Below are 17,222 nucleotides of genomic sequence, written 5' to 3'. Positions count from 1 at the left end.
TTTTTTTTAAAAAACTTTTCTATAGTTTCCATCCCTCTGTACATAGAAGAGTATTGTTTTAAAGTTTTTTTTGTCCTTAAATCTTTTTAGATAATTGATCTCTTCCTCTTTCTTTCATCTTAATAATAAATATATTAAAACCTTGTGTATTATGTAAAGTTTTGTTGACCAGAGAAATTATAATAATAATCCATTTTTAACAGTACTTTTTTAAATATTTGGGTAACAAAACTTTGAATTATAGCAAACTTCCCTGTTGTTTTTTAACAGAAGCTTTCATACAGTGCTATTACAACAAAAGCTCCTAATATTAAAAATTTCTCTAAAAAATAATCATACTTAAGTTCAAGTTTCTTGACAATTGCACAGCAGTTTAAAAGACAGCTGAGTTATTTAATGACACATACTGTGTTAGGCTATTTCAATACTGGTCATAATTTGAAGCTATAAGCCTTACTAATATGTTAAATGATACATTTGTTCACTACTTATTTTTGTTATGGTATTTGATTAGCAAAAGTAAGAGTTATTTCATAATCTTCTCTTTAATGTATTAATATCCTTTACTTAAGTCAGAAATTAAAAAAAAAAACAAATTTGTAATATCTAACTTGTTCTAGTTTAATTGAGTTTTTCAAATTTCACAAACAAACCAAAACATATCACACCATTTACTTCTAACAAACCAAACTCCTAGTACATGCATAACTTCACCAAGCATTAAAAGAAGCAGTCCACATTTTGTTCTAATTTTAGTTTAATATTAACTTGCATAAACATAATAATGGAATAGTGTTTTATAATAAATATTTATACATTTGAGTGTTGAAACCAAATAAAACTACTAAAAATAAAGTTTAAAATATATAGGATATGTAAATACAATGGCAGCTGAAGTTACAAGTAAATAAAAATCAGCGATCTTATAATCAAAAAGAATATTTAACCAGATACATTAGTAACATAGTTTAAAACAAATATGAACAAAATAAAGCGTAAAAAATAAAAATGTATAATAAATAATATCGTAAATGTATGTATTAGAATGCAAAAGAATCTGCCCTAAACTGTAAAACATTGTTAAAAGATGTTAATAATTAAATACTGTTTGAATAATAACAGTTAATAAAACATTAAAATATTTAGCCACCAAAAAAAAAAAATTTGGAATGGATTTATAATTTTGAAACAGATTTGAGATCACCCATTCAAAAAGTGGAGAATTATCTTATAAATAGAATCTGGTAAGAATAAAAATCTTCAATATTTAATCATTTAAAGACACTATTATGACAGTAAATAAAAGTCTGTAAACAATCTTATATAAAATTACTTAACAATAAAACATAAAATCTGTAATAAAAAATACCTGAATGGACCCAAGTCTAATGCTGAGATGGCAACTAAGAACAAATATAAAATGTATTCAATTTGTTTATCAACCTAATATCATGATCAACAGACTACTATTTTAGCTTATTGTAGAAATGAGTGTCAAATATAGGATATTTTTCTACCCCGTAAGTTATTAGCGTCAATATGAGGGAAGCCAAACTTGCACACAAAACCTGGCTAGTTGGGTCTAAAAGCATTATATTTGTAATATTCTGAATCAGCTAACTAAAAGTTGAAAAGCTAAATTTAGAAACTTTTTCGTCATGGTAATTATTTTTATTTAGTAAAATAGTAAATCACATTCATCCCTTTAGCTTTGATAACTTAACTGCTTGATAATTATTTTGATCACTGCTCACTAAACTACCTCATTTAAATAGTAAAAAAATGTAAAATCTTAATAATGTCTTAAAAACTGAAATCTTGTTTATATATTAATTTGTAATTGGGGATTCATTATTAACAGTGGAACAATCTTTTAGATCTTTGCCAGCTGTCTCTTTTTTTATAGCAAAGGTTAATGCACATTGAATAACAAACAGAGAACCCCACACAACAGGATACAGCCAAGGAATGCTACTTGATACTAAAGTAGCTCCAACAAATGGAGTTATCAGCCCTGGTATTTCAATCACCACATTCATCCATGCCATAGCTGTGCTTCTTATGTCTGTAGGATAAAGTTCTGGAGTAAATGCGTTCAATATGGAATAAATTGGAACCATGCTAAAGTAGCATAAAATTATCAAAACAGCTTTGTATGCATGTTCTGGAATGAAGCTGAAAACTAATAATGACAAGGCAGTCAAAGCACAAAATAAACGAAGAGTGCGAATTCTGCCCAGCATGTATCTTTCTATGAGTATCATGGCCAAAAACAATCCTGGTATTTCTCCAATAAATACAGAAAACATATTAAAATATGGGTCCACGCCCAAATTGCTCATGTATTCTGGTAGGTATGTGGTGACTCCCCAATAGCCGGATGCTTGAAGAAACCATATACAAGAGAACACCACTGTACGACTGCGGAGCTCTTTAGAAAACAGTTGCCTAAATCTACCTTTAGACTTACTTGGTGTAGGATAAATAATCATATCTGAAATTAAACATAGATCCATGTTTACATTATGTAAATGTACATATATTTATTTAAAAAAGGATCTTCAAATTTATCTGTTAATGTTAAGATTTTGCAGACTAAAATTAGCTTACCCAGATCAGGTATTTCACATTTATTAATGGCTGCCATTGTTTGTAACACCTTTACAGCTTTCTCCTTCTGCCCCCTAATAAATAAAAATCTGGGGCTTTCATAGAAAGCAAAAGGCTCATAAAACAGTAATAAAACAGCAGGAGCAGCACAAGCACCCACAAACCAGCGCCAGCCAAAACGAGGTAAAATCAACCAGGCTATACCACCAGCAAATACAGCGCCAAATGCTCCACACAGTGTTACAACTACAAGGATGGACCCTCTCTTCTGTTTAGGCAAAAATTCTAAAAAAAAAAAATAAGATACTTTTATTTTATGGTAAAAAGCAAAAAATATAAGAGTATAAAACTATTGGTAAAATAAAATACTTAAAAAAAACTTTTTAAAAAACCACGTTTTTCTTGTGGACTAAAAAGTAGAAAAGTTGGGTGGACTCAGGGACGGTCTACTGACTTGAACTCGGATTCGAACTCGAGACTAACGGGTTAGCAGTCCAGCTCTCTACCGCTAGACCACTCCGTCCCACACCAAGTGAACGCCTAATAAAATGTGTATAAAAGTACGGGATATTATTAGTACTTTATAAATTTACACGCGTTTTTGAGAAATCATGTCCTCAATTTTAGGGTCCTAGGGGCGTAATTTAATTAAGCTAATTTAGGTCTCTAATTGCTAGTTTTTATGATTGCATCTGAAATTGTTAGGCGAAAATAGCCTGCATGCCGAATTTCAGATCTCTAGAGCAATCAGAAGTGGGCTAATTTTCGTTGTCAATTTTAACAACAAACGCGAAGCTGAGTTAATAAAAACGTGTTAATATAAAAAATATGTGTTAATTGTAACAATCTTTTTAAAGTATTTAATGTACTTTTTAATTCTATTTGTACTCAAATGATGTTTGTGTGAATAGCTATTTGGATCTCCTGAAGCTTAACTAATCTTTTGTGTACATCATGGAGACTATTATGTCCATGTTAATTCACTTCAATTCAAAGGTATATAAATTAATCTATTGCAAATCCCACATGATTTATTGTTTAAAATCAGTTATGACTTATATTCTGGATAGATATTTTAAAAGCAACTCCATGATGCTTTTTCAACAACGAAAAAACATGATTACAATTTGCAACTGAGCTTGTGTAGTTTTTCTTTTATAAAACACGCATAGCCACAAACTAACACAACCCAGTCAGTTTTTATAACATTTTTATCATTAATGTAGGTACTTAAACTTACCAAGTAAAAGGACAAATCCAACAGATTCAAAAGTTCCTGTTCCTATGGTAACCATACATCGAAACAAAATGAAGAGGGGATAAGATGGAGCAAAGGCTGACACAACCCCAAACAAGGCAATAAAAACAATACCAATGAGAAAGGGCAACTGCCTGCCATATCTGTCACTTATAATTCCAGCAGCAAATCCTCCTATAATACCTGTGATACCAGTGCTGAAAATACAGAAAAATTATTTCAATGAAATACAGAGAGATAAAAATTAGTCTAAATGAGGGAACACATTGGCCTATCCTTAGTAACAATTATGAAGGTAGCGCAATATTCATAGAATAATAGAAATAAAAATCAAGCGTATTTTGTATTAGTTGCAGACAATTCATTTTTATTAAACAAGACAAAAATTAACACAAATAAGTTGTATTTTTCACTTTACCTAAAAGGCAACCAAGGGAAATCCATATCGCCTAATGCCCACTCGTTCTTTATGGGTATACTCAGAAAAATAAACAACATCATTTCAGAACAAACAGAAAAATAACCTCCTCCAACAAGCACCAACATTCGCCAATGGAACTGACCAAGCTGTAGGCTGGATAAAACATCATCCAGATGACAGAAAGGTTTCCCTCTATCAGTACTTGCAATTAAATGTATTCGAGAGGTATTTTGAGCATCAGTTGTTTCATTACAATGATCACCAACAAACTGCACTTGTTCACTTTCTAATAACACATCTGTCTTCAATTCTTCTTTTTCTGTCATGTTTATAATATTGATTAACTGTTAATCATTAACAGTTAACAGTAACAGCAATGTAAAATAACTGTCTGCACCTAAAAAATAAATAAAATAAAACAATGATTGGTAAAAAAAAATGTCTTAAAAATTAATTAATTAATAAGGTTACTTAAAAAACAAGTTATTTGGTTGTTCTGGTTTTTTAAATTGTTTGTTTTACTTTTAGACTTACTTTGAGCAATTTATTTATTAATTATAAATTATTATTGATGTCTATTACTATTATATTAATACACTATTATTATTGTGAACTATTGTCCCTGAGCGGCTTGAGTCAACCCAACTGACAACTCTGACGATGATGGAGGAAGGAATACTTTTACTTTTGTCTTTTAGTTAAAAGTAAAGGTCCTAGGGCTAGGTGGCTGGACATATTAAAAATTTTAAGAATTGTATATATATAGGGCCTATAGATCTAGATCTAGATCTTCGGATTAGTCTTAGAATTTATTAATAATTATTTCATTATCATATTACTATATTTATTTTAACTTAAATCATCATAGCATGCGTTGACCTTTAGCCTTTGACATCTCACGCAATTTTGAAATAATATTGTTTCTTTACATAAAAGAATGGGGAAAGGGGGGGGGGCTAAAAATCTAATCTAAAGAATGAATTTTTTTAAAGCATTATAATTTGAGTTAGGTAATAGGTTTATGCTCGTTTGCTCGACAAAAAAAAAATATATATATATATATAATCTAGCCGAATAACTATCCTATAGATTGAATATAACATGATATGATCATAATAGGTCTAAATATAATTGTGTAGGCCCTAAATACTTTTCTTTTACATAAAAAAAAATTAACAGCAAACCTGCATAAGTATTAACTAGTGCAGGGGTCTCCAAACTACGGCCCGCGGATGCGGCCCGCGTGGTCCTCTCATCCGGCCCGCGGCGAACTTTTTGTCCACGAAAAAGATTTTTATTGGAGGTGGCTGAAAACTTTGCCAAGAAAATTTAAAATAATTTGAAAATGTAGCATTGGGTGCAAATACCATTGCCCGCCGTGTTGCAGACATTGGTGAAAACATCGTGACTCAAATAGCGAAAAATGCAAGGGCTACGCCATTTTTCAATTGCAATGGATGAGTCGCTGGACATCTGTTCCACCTCTCAACTGCTTTTGTTCATTAGATGTGTAAATGAAGACATAAACTTAACACAAGAGCTGGCTTCCCAACATAGCATGTATGGCACTGTTACCGGAGAGGAGATATTTAATAAGTTAAAAAAAAATGCTGATTATAACTTGGACTGGACTAGCCTCAGCTGAATGTTGATGGAGGAAAGTACATTAGTGGCATAACGAAATCATGTTGAAAGATACAGACACGCAACATTTACCATATTATACAGCCGTAAGATGGCTAAATTGTGGGAAAGTTCTGAGCAGAGTATTTAAGTTAAGAAAGGAAATAGGTGACTTCCTGGAAAGTAAAGGCAAGCCACAGGCATGAATGTCTGATGAAGAGTGGGTATGGAAATTGACCTTTGCTACAGTCATAACTAGTGATTTAAATATTCTGAACCTAGAACTACAAGGAGAGTAAAATGTAGTTTCTGTTCTATACAACCATCTAAAGGCTTTCAGATCCAAACGTCTTGTTTTTGAAACAAGTACAGTCCAAAAACTTGACGCACTTTCAGCAGTGCAAGGTCTTCATGGCTGAAGCAACATCTCAGTCATTTAAATGCAAAATCATCAGCGACCTTCGGTTGCAGTTTCAGTAGCGGTGTTTTGACTTGGATTCAAAGGCAGAAGAAATGAAACTGTTTCAAAACCCAATTGAAGTAAATTTCGCCAGTTGCCCAGATGAACTGCAGCTTGGGGTCATTGAATTGCAAGCAAATGACCTGATTAGAAGCAAGTTCAAAGAAGGGTGGGTGGGTTTTTATAAGTTTTTTAAAAAAAGTTTTTGCCAAAGGAAGACTTTCCTAATATTTTTACACTTTTGCATCATAGTACCTTTCAAATTTCGGAACTACATTTTCAAGAATGAAATACATTAACAACAATTTGAGAACAAACTTGGACCTTGAGTGTGTTGTCGGTCTCCGACATTGTTCCTTTCAGAAATGTGTATATATTTCTATTTCAATTATACTTCGTTGGGGGGGGGGGGGGGGGGGAGAATCTCTGGCCCCCGAACTGATATTTTAAAGTTAATGCGGCCCTCGGGCTGAAAAGTTTGGAGACCCCTGAACTAGTGGATCTAGCATTTTGAAAACAAGTTACTTATCTATCTTAGGTCGTCCATGCTAAATTTGTGTAGTGTGTAGCAATATTTCTTTGAGTACTTCGCCACCCCCACATGAAATAGAAAAGGGGTGGGGGTGGGGCAGAAAACTTTAGAATAAGGCTACATTTTCAAACATAATTTATGCAGTTATTTTATTTAAATTATTTTTAAAAAAAGTTAAATAGGGTGGAGGGGAGGCTGTGTTGTGACGTCATTTTGGAAACTGGCTTTTTCTGACAAAGACGAGATTGCAAAAATCTTCAAAAAGGGGTCGTCCAAAAATGACGTCACACTCGTAGGGGGTCGGAGGGGGGTCGGTAATTTTGTGACGTGTGATTATAAGGGAGAGGGGGGTTCAGATGATGCGACGTCACACTTTTGCTTAATAGAAAAGAAATGTTAGAAAACGAATTTTAGACGTTATTTTGCGTTTTAGAAAACAGTTTTAATAAATTGTAATAGGAATTTATTAAAATACTCTATTTTGACAGATTTCAGACAAGATTTTGGAAAAATATCGATGTTTAAAAAAATTCAACTGCAATTTTGAGGGGGTTGTAAGCTGAGGTGTGACGTCATTTTAGGGGGGGTCTGGCTTTTTGTGACGACGTGTGACGGAGGGGAGGGGGAGGTAAAAATCGTCAAAAAAGCGTGACGTCATTTATGGATGACCCCAAAAGTATCATTCACAAAATAGCTCCTTTATTCTTGAGCTGCTATTGGCATACTATATTTTATTAACACCAAGGGTGGTTCATAACTAATGTCACTCTCCCACTGAAGATAGTCCTGTGATTATGTGTGACGTGAGGAAGAAGTGTGTGTGGGGGGGGGAGGGGAAGTAATGCAAATAGACGTCACTGAATTCCATTCTAAAAAATTTTGTTTTAAGCAAATTTTAGCAGAATTTTGCAGTTATTTTGTATTTTACAGGTTTTTTTTTGTTGTTGTAAATTTATAAATTGTCTAACTCATCAAATATAGAGTCTATATGTCCTCACCCGAATGTAAATCTTTGATTCTTCGGTTAACTATGCAATTATCTTTAACATTATTTATTAATTCATCTGGGGAAAAGCCCCTTTGGTTTCTTTTTAAAATATTTAATGGACAGAGAATAACGTATCAGTTATTGGTACTGCTGAACAAAGCTTGTCTTCCTCTGTAAATTTTAATTTTTTTTTCAGTTGATATCACCAGTACCCTGCTTTAAATTATTGGTAATAGCTTCAAACTGTGCACTACTAGTGTTAGAAGTAACGAGGTGTTGTTCTGTAGCTGTGGATACAGCATTTATGTATTGCTCTATAACTAAAGCATTGTTAGCAAGTTTACGCCACGTTGTCATCCCGCTCCTCACCCTTTTGTCGAGAGTTGTCAATTGGTACTTCAAAGTCTATTAACTTTAATAACTAATTAATAATTAACTGAACTGGAAGCATTTTTACTTATATAAATAGTGCAATTTTTCGCTTTGATATAGCCCTGAGTGATGTCATTTAGTGCGCCCCACCCTCTCTTGTGACGCTACTGGATGAAAATGAAATGCACACATTTATATTATTAAATGTTTGATAACATGCCGTAACACCGCAATGTCTATAAATGGCAACAGGTTTTTTTTTGTACAGATTGGGCCTAGATCTAGATGAATTATTTCCCCTTGGTTTTCTCGTAACTATGGCTGCCTGACCATGAAATAAAATTAATTATTTTACATATTAAATTCTATTCTGTCTCCCGGGACTCTTATTATTTCCACACAATGTGGCGTTTGTTGAGTGCTAGGAATAAATGTCCTTTATAATGACCCAAACGAGAAGAATTATGGCAACTGCAGCATCTGCCAGTGTAAACTTGAGAGGTAGGCAAAAAAAAAAAAAAAAACAACTAAAAAACTGACATTAAAAAACATGGTTGAGTGAACTTTGGTCTTTGAATCTGATTGAACATAACATTTTTTAAAATTAGTCATATAGTATATAGATCTAGATCTAATTAAAATATTTAAAAAATAATTTTAATGACATCAATCATTTGCCAAAAAACGACTTATAAACTTAATTTTATTTTCATATTAAATTAAATTTCCCAACACTCCCTACTCACTAGTCCTACCTACACACTACTTTTAAGTCAAGTCTAAGTTTCTAGATCTAGATGATAGATCTAATCTAAGTGACTCGAAAATAATTTAAAATGTATGCACTAAAATAAAATATTATTGATGGTAATCAAATCATGATCTATTCTAGATTTAGATCTAGATTTTCTAAATAATTATATTCAATCATCATAATCATGAATGCAATATTACTTATCTTTAGTCTTTACAATTGCTTCTTATAGTTACTACTATCATTATCATGGATATGTCTTTTCTAATTTTGTCACAGTATGTTTACTCATCAATATACACTTCAGATAATTCAATTTCACTTGATAGCAATATGTTAAATGATGGAAATTAAAAACATAAAATAATTATTTTACTTAACTTTAGGTCAGATTAGATCAGGTGGAAATAGTGACAAGTCGCCATCATTGAGTCCCAGTCCGCCACGGCTAAGGAGATATGGAACTAACAACAAAAGTGGGAATCAGTCAGACTCAGACTCTGGTATCACAACTGGAGTACGTGACTTGAGCTTACGACAGGTACCAAAGTCCCCTACAAATGGCGCTAAGCTGTTTGAAAACAGGTAAGCAATCACATCCTTTTAAAGATATGTTCTGTTTTTTGTTATTGATAAGTGCCAAACAGTATCACATTTGGTTTTGTCATTTAGACTCCTATTCAGGGACATATATGTAGTTTAATCTATTCTTAACTCATTACAGGCGAACTTTTGGTACCAATGGAGTTCACATCATACTGAGGAATTTAAATGATGTGGCCAATATGTTAAAAGAAGAACAAGCCAAAAATGTTGTTATTGTTGCAGGAGCTGGAATATCAACACCTAGTGGCATTCCAGATTTCAGGTATTTCATAGTAGTACAAAATTAAGGTGTTGATTATAGTAAAGACATTTCTAGCTTACAATCAGATTTTAGAAATAAGTACCTTCTTTTCAATACAGTGTGCCCTTTTATTTACTCATTTTGAACTGATTTTTGCTATTTATCGTTGTAATAATTGAATAATTTTTTAAAAGTTCATAACTTGTTTATATTTCCTGCAGAACTCCAGGCACAGGTTTATATGACAACCTTCAACAGTACAATATTCCTTATCCAGAAGCCATTTTCGACATAGATTTCTTTCACCATAATCCACGCCCATTCTTCGCATTGGCTAAAGAATTGTATCCGTCCGGAAAGTACAGACCCAATTATATACATTACTTTGCCCGGTTGCTAAATGATCGAGGAATGCTTTTAAGAATGTATACACAGAATATCGATGGCTTGGAAAGATGTAAATATTATTTAAATTTTTATGATAATGAGAATAAAGCACAAAATAGTTTCAATTATGTTTAGCTCTCTGTGTTAAGTACTCCTGTTTATTCTTAGTTATGTATTTTATTTTCAAAAGAACCATATGTTTTCATAAAAGCTAGGAAAACATCTGAGATTTTTGTTCTCTTATTTTTTCATTTTTTGTTTGCAGTGGCTGGTGTTCCACCTGATAAACTGGTGGAAGCACATGGGACATTTTCTACTGCTTCTTGTGTTGCGTGTCATGAAAAATATAGAGGTTCAGAAATAAAGGTAGTTTTACGTTGATGTTAATCTTTCATTAAATTGTAAGTGATAGAACTTTATTTGTTTGAATAATATTTTAGACTTTTTAAATTTTAAACTTGAAAATTTAAATTTTACCCTGTACTGAGTAACTTTTAGCAATTCTAGGTTGAAAATAATCCAAAGTAATAGAATTTTTTTTTGGATTGATTAAAAAATTTTACATTTTAGGACAGTATATTTGAAGATAAATTACCCAAGTGTAAGAAAAGGGGATGTTTTGTAAGTATTCTCTTACAATGTTTCTTTTAACTAGAATTTAGCCTGTTTTATTAGGCATATTTCTATTGGCATTATTTTTTTTCCACAGGGTATAATAAAACCAGATATAGTTTTCTTTGGGGAGGAGCTCCCCAAGAGGTTCTACTTCTATTTGAAAGACATGTTACAGGCTGATATGGTGTTAATTTTGGGAACTTCACTAGAAGTAAGTGTACATTTTTAAAATAACAATTTAAAATCCCAAATAAAACCTTTATAATGGCAAGCTTTTAAATGTCCTTAAAATAAGAAAACTGGTTTAATGTTTAAAAAGCTGGTTGTTCTAGAAATCTCTTTTTTTAGCAACCACTGCTTTTATTACTATATCAAAACTGAATTTGACCACACACCCACCTACCCACAGACATTCTAACCTAAGTAAATGTTTGCTAAAAACTGTGTTAAGTGTAATTTAATTATTTATAAGACGAGAAAAATGGCCCGTTGAGGAAGGATACACCGGGCGCTAGCTTGATAGTGCTGTCTCTTTTCTCTAAACTAAAACCAACCCACCCCCCCCCCCACACACACCACCCCCACCCCACCCCACACACCACCCCCCACCCCCACCCCCCACCCCCCACACACACCACCCCCTCCACACACCGCCCCCCCCCCCCCACACACCACCCCCCCACCCCTCCACCCCCCCCCCCCAAAAAAAAAACATGCCTACCGTCCCATTCAACGAAATATAATTATATACTTTTTCCAGTGTCCGCCCCTTCCCCGAAAATTCTACCCCCGCCCCCGAAAATTTCAAGTACCCCCACCCCTCTCTGGGGAGGAAAAAGTCTAAACTAAAACCACCCCACCCCCCACACACACCACCCCCCACCCCCCACACACACCACCCCCCCCCACCCCCCCCCCCACCCCCCCCCCCACCCCCCCCCCCAAAAAAAAACATGTCTACCGTCCCATTCAACGAAATATAATTATATACTTTTTCCAGTGTCCGCCCCCTCCCCGAGGGGGGGGGGGGGCTCAGACGTTCTTACGCGGGGGGTGGGGCTTCGCCCCTACCCGAAGAATTGTATGCAAGAAACTCTTCACGCAAACCATTAAGATTAGACAACATTTCCTTTTTATTCAATGTTAACGCGAAAATCAATGACGTCATATAACTTTGAGCACTCTCTGGGTTTGAGATTATTTTCTACTCTGTGCGCTAAATGTGTCGACGTCATATTTCGTTTTTCGAATTACTGTGCATGTTTTTAAATTGCTTGTGTTTTCTCTAGAGCGTTCTTGTCAGACAGAGCGTTCTTGTCAGATACACAGACAGCGAAACTATTATTATAGAGATTTTAAACAAAAACGAATGTTCTTATCATTTTGTTAGTCACTCTTCTAACCTAAGTGACATTTAATCCACAGGTTCAACCATTTGCTGGCATTATTGATACTGTTAGGTGGACAGTCCCCCGTGTTCTTTTCAACAGAACAGCTGTAGGTCCATTCAAACAAGGCAAAAGGGCCAAAGATTTTGTTGCTGAAGGTAAAATGTTATGAATGCACATTCTCTGTTTATACTAATTTACTTCTGCAAGTTTACCTGTTTGAGGTAGAATTTGTTTTTAAGAAGACAATGATTAATTACAGTTGATTGATTGATTCTGCTAACATTTCTATGTATGAAATATTCATAGTATTTCTATTTCACTCAATCATTTAATGCATTTTGTTGTTATCCTACACAATATGCCAGGTTAAAAAGGGATATACAAAGATCAGATTGTATTTAAAATGATCATTCTGTGTTTGATAGGTGATCTCCTTGAAAGCCTTCAGACATTTGTACATACAGCTGGTATGAAAGAAGACATGATAGATTTGATAACCCAGTCTGAAGGAACATTTAGATTGGTAATTTAACATAGCCTTTCTGAAAATTTAAACTAATCATATTATAAATTTTATGAGATTTGGATTTTTATAAAATAATTTTTTTTAAATATCATCTTCTCAAAGATTTTTTACTTTCAAAGATGTTTATTTAATTACGTATGACTACTTGTTATTTATTATTAGATAGCTTTCAATAACTTTTGAAAACAAATAATGTTTGTAATTACATACTACTTATTATAAGTTAACTTTTAATAACTATTAAGACAAATTATGTTTATTTTAAGAACCGAATTAATTATTTTCTTGTTGGTCATTGCAATACAGGCAGCTCCACCACCTCCAGATTTGCAGCAACCAAAGGCCGCTAAAGCCGCAGCCAGTTCCAACCAGTCAAATTCTGCTCTTGCTGCCATGTGGAGACAGAATGCCAGTGCTGATCTGTATTCTGACTCTGATTCTAGTGTGTCTTCAGATGGGGCTGACTCTGATTCTGACTCCTCTTCCAGCTCGGAGAAACAAGCAAGTAATACTTTAAAAGTTCCAGTCAGTAATGGTAAAATAACTGGAAAACCAGGGGACAAACCACCAGTTGGTGCTGTAGGTGGAGTAGGTGTTCAAAATGGAGCTGGCAACCCCCGTCCTCCGAATGGGAAACCACCATCTGGCAGTAACAGAAATAACTGCAATGGGTTCAGCCAAACAAGGAGCTTTTCTTCTCTTTTATCTAGAAGAAAAGAAAATGGAAAACTGACACCTATTTTATCTCGGAGACAGGAGAATTCCCCTTCTTACTCTGAACCTGAGAGCAGTAGTAAAAAGGTAGAAAATGCTTCTACCTCAAAACTCTTGAGAAAGAAACCACAGATTGAAGCAACGTTACCCATTCAGAGGAAACCCCAGCAATCTCCTGGTTCCCATCCAGTAAAACCTAGATCAAACTCTGTAAATCAAGCCACTCCAGAAAAAGTACACTCCAGCAAAACAGGCGGTTTTCGAGCTGTAATTGATCGTGTACGCTCCGCCAAGCCTCCACGTATGGTTTATCAGCATAGGACTCCTCCCAAACCTTCCTATGATGCTAGGATTCTGTCATACAATGCTTGTATTTCAAGTAGCTCAGATGATGATGATGAAGATGATAGAGATGACCTTGATGATGACTCATCTTCAGATGACTCTCGTTAAATTTTTTAGTGCATTTTATTGTCGAGCGCCAAAAAAGTTTTGTTCAGAAGTTTAATATTGATGTCTCACATTTTTTTGTTATGCAACTACTAGAATCTACAAGTTAATAGTTAAATTAAATACATTTTAATTATTCTTGTTACTTGAAATGGTTTAGCAAGAATCTAATTTTGTAGATTTTAAACTTTTAAGTTGCTATTGTATGAATTAAATTCATAAATTCGGAATGAAAGCTGTCAGGCAATTTATTATTACTTTTTTATTTATTTTAAATGTATATTTTTTTAAAGTGACGAATAAAAAAATTAAATGTGAATTAATAAGGCTTACAAATTACTAATAGTAAACCTACAATAATAGAATCATTGTTATAATCTGTTTTCTTTTAGTCATGATCTTCCTGAAATTGTGATGGCTTCTCTGCTTCAACTTCACCATGTGCAATTCTTTTTTACTTAATAATTAGCTCCCTTTATTTTACTTTTCATGTTTACAATTACAAATCTATTTCTAAAAAGTTGTGATTTGAGATTTAGTTGATTTTTAGCTTGGAAAAGACTCTCAGATTTTATTGATCTCTTTGTTTTAAAATGTTGCATAATTTTTAAAAAAGCTTTTATTTTGTTATCCCTACAACCCAATTAAAAGTTTTATGTGAATTCCTTTATATTTTTATGACATCTTGTAAAGATTACTATTTAGTAGTTAAAAATTACTTTTAGGGAATGATTAAAACACAATAGCTGCATTACTATAATTGTTTACCAATTGTTTTTAATTAATAAAAAAAAAAATTAAGTAATATATGAATCAGTTTTATATTTATTTTTCCAATTTGTTATATTTTAATTTTTTAAACTCATAGGTTACATTGTCAGCAGACTAGTTAATCTAGAACATTTGAGTGGTTAGCTAATATGTTCAAAACATATTCAGTATTTTTATAGCTTATTGTTTCATTGTAAAATAAATATAACATACCTAACTTGTAACTAAGTAATATCAAATTCAAATGGCAATTAAAAATTATTTTTGAAATGTTTAGTAGTCTTCAACATTATAATATATAAAATGTGATATTTTATTAATTGTATTCTAAATATTTTGATTGATTAAAATAAGTGATAGTCACTTAAGTATTAGGCATATATTTTTTAAAATGTGATACATGAGGTTTGAAATCTAATTCTTTGTGATAAGAAATTAGTAAATCAATTACTTTAATTAACTTCTACCATTGTCTAATAATTTTTTAGTTTGTTATGAAATGTTAACATAATGATATTTCTTGCCTTTATATTTTTTTTGAAAGTCTTCATTGTAAGACTTGAAAGTATTAATTTTTCACCAACCATTGTTTTTGTGGTGAATTGCTGAACTTAAATGATAAACCAAATTACTTTGTGATTGTTTTATGTATAGTTATTTATATAATTGTTAGCATATTATTTTACAACTTATTAAATGTATGTTCATATTTTCCTAGTCGTATATTTTAAATTATATTTTATTTACTTAAATATAGAGAATGTATAACTGCTATGGATAAGAAAATAAATTATCCAAACTTACTGAATATGAACTGCTAAAGCAATAAGCTCACTCAATTCAGCTGTGCTCTTGTGAAAAGACACAATATCTATAAACTTAAAGTTTATTTGAAGTAACATTTTAACTCATTTTAAAATGAGTTCTCCCATGTCAATCATGGACTTGATGTCAAAACATTGCCATCATTGTTTTTGTTTAACTTTTTTATTTATGCCTTTCTACTTGAACTCTTCAGTTACATTATACATGCTTTTAAATGTCATGAGTGTTTGCTCTTTATTTCAAAATAAGAACTTTGATGATTCTCATTCCAGCAAATATTTAAAGTATGTGCATGTTTGTCTCTCTATAGTGTATTATTATTAGATCTTCAGAAACACACATCAGTTATTTTACTAAAACCTTTACAAGTAACATTACATATTTTTACTCCCTTACAATATACATTTTAAAGTGAATAATATTGAGGAAGACATAAGTTTTTTGTTTAATTCTGTTTTCCCTGCTAAGCAAATTATTATTTTGTATTTATTATTTTTTTTATTATACTCAACATCTTAAAAACTGCAGAACTTATTTTTAAAAGTGTTACAACTAAGTTTTTGAAAAACATTTTTATAATACTGTCTCATAGTTTTATTTAATCCAGTGTATTATTTTCCAACACAGTAATATTGAGAAAATGGAGCATGTATTTATGTAGTCACAGATATTGTAACTGTTAAAAATTGTAAGTTTGTTGCTTCTCGTTTTCTCAAAAAAAAAAGTAATAATTGTTATAACTTGAAAGATGTCACTATTACCAATGAAAATATGTACATACAATTTAATGTGGATTAAATTACAAGTATCATTCTATACAAATGTAGTTGTTTGTTTGATTTTATTCTGGATAAACACATCTTAAATTTTTTGGGAGGCCAACAGGAAATTAGGCAGACAGGAGAAAAGCAAACATCTAAAAGGCCAAGATCTTAATCAATCATGTCATGTTAAAAAAGGGTACAGTACTTTCAATTTTCGTACACCGCATTGTATCCCCAAGGCCAAGGATTAGAAATGTTAAATATTTAAATTTAGTACAGTTTGACAGTGTGGTGAAACATTGTATAAATGTCCCTCCACACCCTAAAATACAATATAGCTTAGTTTTTATATTTAGTTTACCACAACAATTCAGATACAACTACTATTATTAAATTTACAAATATTTTCACAAGTTGGATAACTTTACTTATTCTTTTGGAAGCCCTGATGAGCAAAAAGGAATGCATGCATACTTCTCCACCAGGGCAGGTCTCTTCATTTGTGCCCACAATTTTTTTTTAAATAAAAAACTTAATTTGTGCAGACTTGCATCACAATTACACAAATGTAGTCTAAAAGTAGTATAAAGTAATCTACATTTCCTTGAGGAATATGGTGGCACGGCCACCTTCCTTTTATCATTTGTTTAAGACGTTCCCAACATCTCCAGTAGAATGTACCTGATTGTTCACCTTCTAAGGATAGCTACTAGTATTTTCTTGGTGTTTCACCTGATTGCATGTCGGTGACATTGCTGGTGGCTATTGACTTCTTTAATGGTTGTTTCAAATTGTTGACATTGAGGGGGCTATGCCAGTCAGTAGTCACCTGTATTTCGCAATATATATAGAAGTTGATCTTTTGTGTGTAAGACAATTCTGCCATTTCAAGTTGCTTGGACCCAATTGGTTAC

General features: G+C 32.6%; 2 protein-coding genes across 2 annotated transcripts; one reads left to right on the top strand and one right to left on the bottom strand.

Annotated features, from left to right (window-relative positions):
• Positions 1-643: 643 nt before the first annotated feature.
• On the bottom strand, positions 644-5,199 carry LOC131952132 (uncharacterized). Its single transcript, XM_059314656.1, has 5 exons — positions 5,169-5,199; positions 4,287-4,686; positions 3,851-4,065; positions 2,611-2,895; positions 644-2,494 (listed from the first exon to the last, which is right to left on the bottom strand). The coding sequence occupies exons 2-5, from the start codon at positions 4,613-4,615 to the stop codon at positions 1,830-1,832; spliced, it is 1,494 nt and encodes a 497-aa protein (XP_059170639.1). The 5' UTR covers positions 4,616-4,686; positions 5,169-5,199; the 3' UTR covers positions 644-1,829.
• Positions 5,200-8,573: 3,374 nt separating this feature from the next.
• LOC131952169 (NAD-dependent protein deacetylase sirtuin-2) lies at positions 8,574-14,640 on the top strand. Its single transcript, XM_059314723.1, has 10 exons — positions 8,574-8,765; positions 9,405-9,603; positions 9,743-9,886; positions 10,087-10,322; positions 10,518-10,618; positions 10,823-10,873; positions 10,962-11,078; positions 12,293-12,413; positions 12,684-12,781; positions 13,091-14,640. The coding sequence occupies exons 1-10, from the start codon at positions 8,696-8,698 to the stop codon at positions 13,949-13,951; spliced, it is 1,998 nt and encodes a 665-aa protein (XP_059170706.1). The 5' UTR covers positions 8,574-8,695; the 3' UTR covers positions 13,952-14,640.
• The last annotated feature ends 2,582 nt before the right edge of the window (positions 14,641-17,222 follow it).

The sequence above is a fragment of the Physella acuta genome, unplaced genomic scaffold (assembly GCF_028476545.2).
Source record: "Physella acuta isolate Inbredline_101_S28 unplaced genomic scaffold, ASM2847654v3 ptg000855l, whole genome shotgun sequence".
NCBI classification, from domain to species: domain Eukaryota; kingdom Metazoa; phylum Mollusca; class Gastropoda; family Physidae; genus Physella; species Physella acuta.
This window is presented reverse-complemented; position numbering and strand designations above follow the sequence as displayed.

Excerpts from the sequence above, each read along its gene's own strand:
- LOC131952169 (XM_059314723.1), top strand. The coding sequence starts at position 8,696 with ATGTCCTTTATAATGACCCAAACGAGAAGAATTATGGCAACTGCAGCA. Across the intron at positions 9,887-10,086 it reads AGTGGCATTCCAGATTTCAG|AACTCCAGGCACAGGTTTAT; the intron begins GTATTTCATAGT and ends TATTTCCTGCAG. Across the intron at positions 10,323-10,517 it reads TATCGATGGCTTGGAAAGAT|TGGCTGGTGTTCCACCTGAT; the intron begins GTAAATATTATT and ends TTTTGTTTGCAG.
- LOC131952132 (XM_059314656.1), bottom strand. The coding sequence starts at position 4,615 with ATGACAGAAAAAGAAGAATTGAAGACAGATGTGTTATTAGAAAGTGAA. Across the intron at positions 4,066-4,286 it reads TTCCCTTGGTTGCCTTTTAG|CACTGGTATCACAGGTATTA; the intron begins GTAAAGTGAAAA and ends CTGTATTTTCAG. Across the intron at positions 2,896-3,850 it reads TGGATTTGTCCTTTTACTTG|AATTTTTGCCTAAACAGAAG; the intron begins GTAAGTTTAAGT and ends TTTTTTTTTTAG.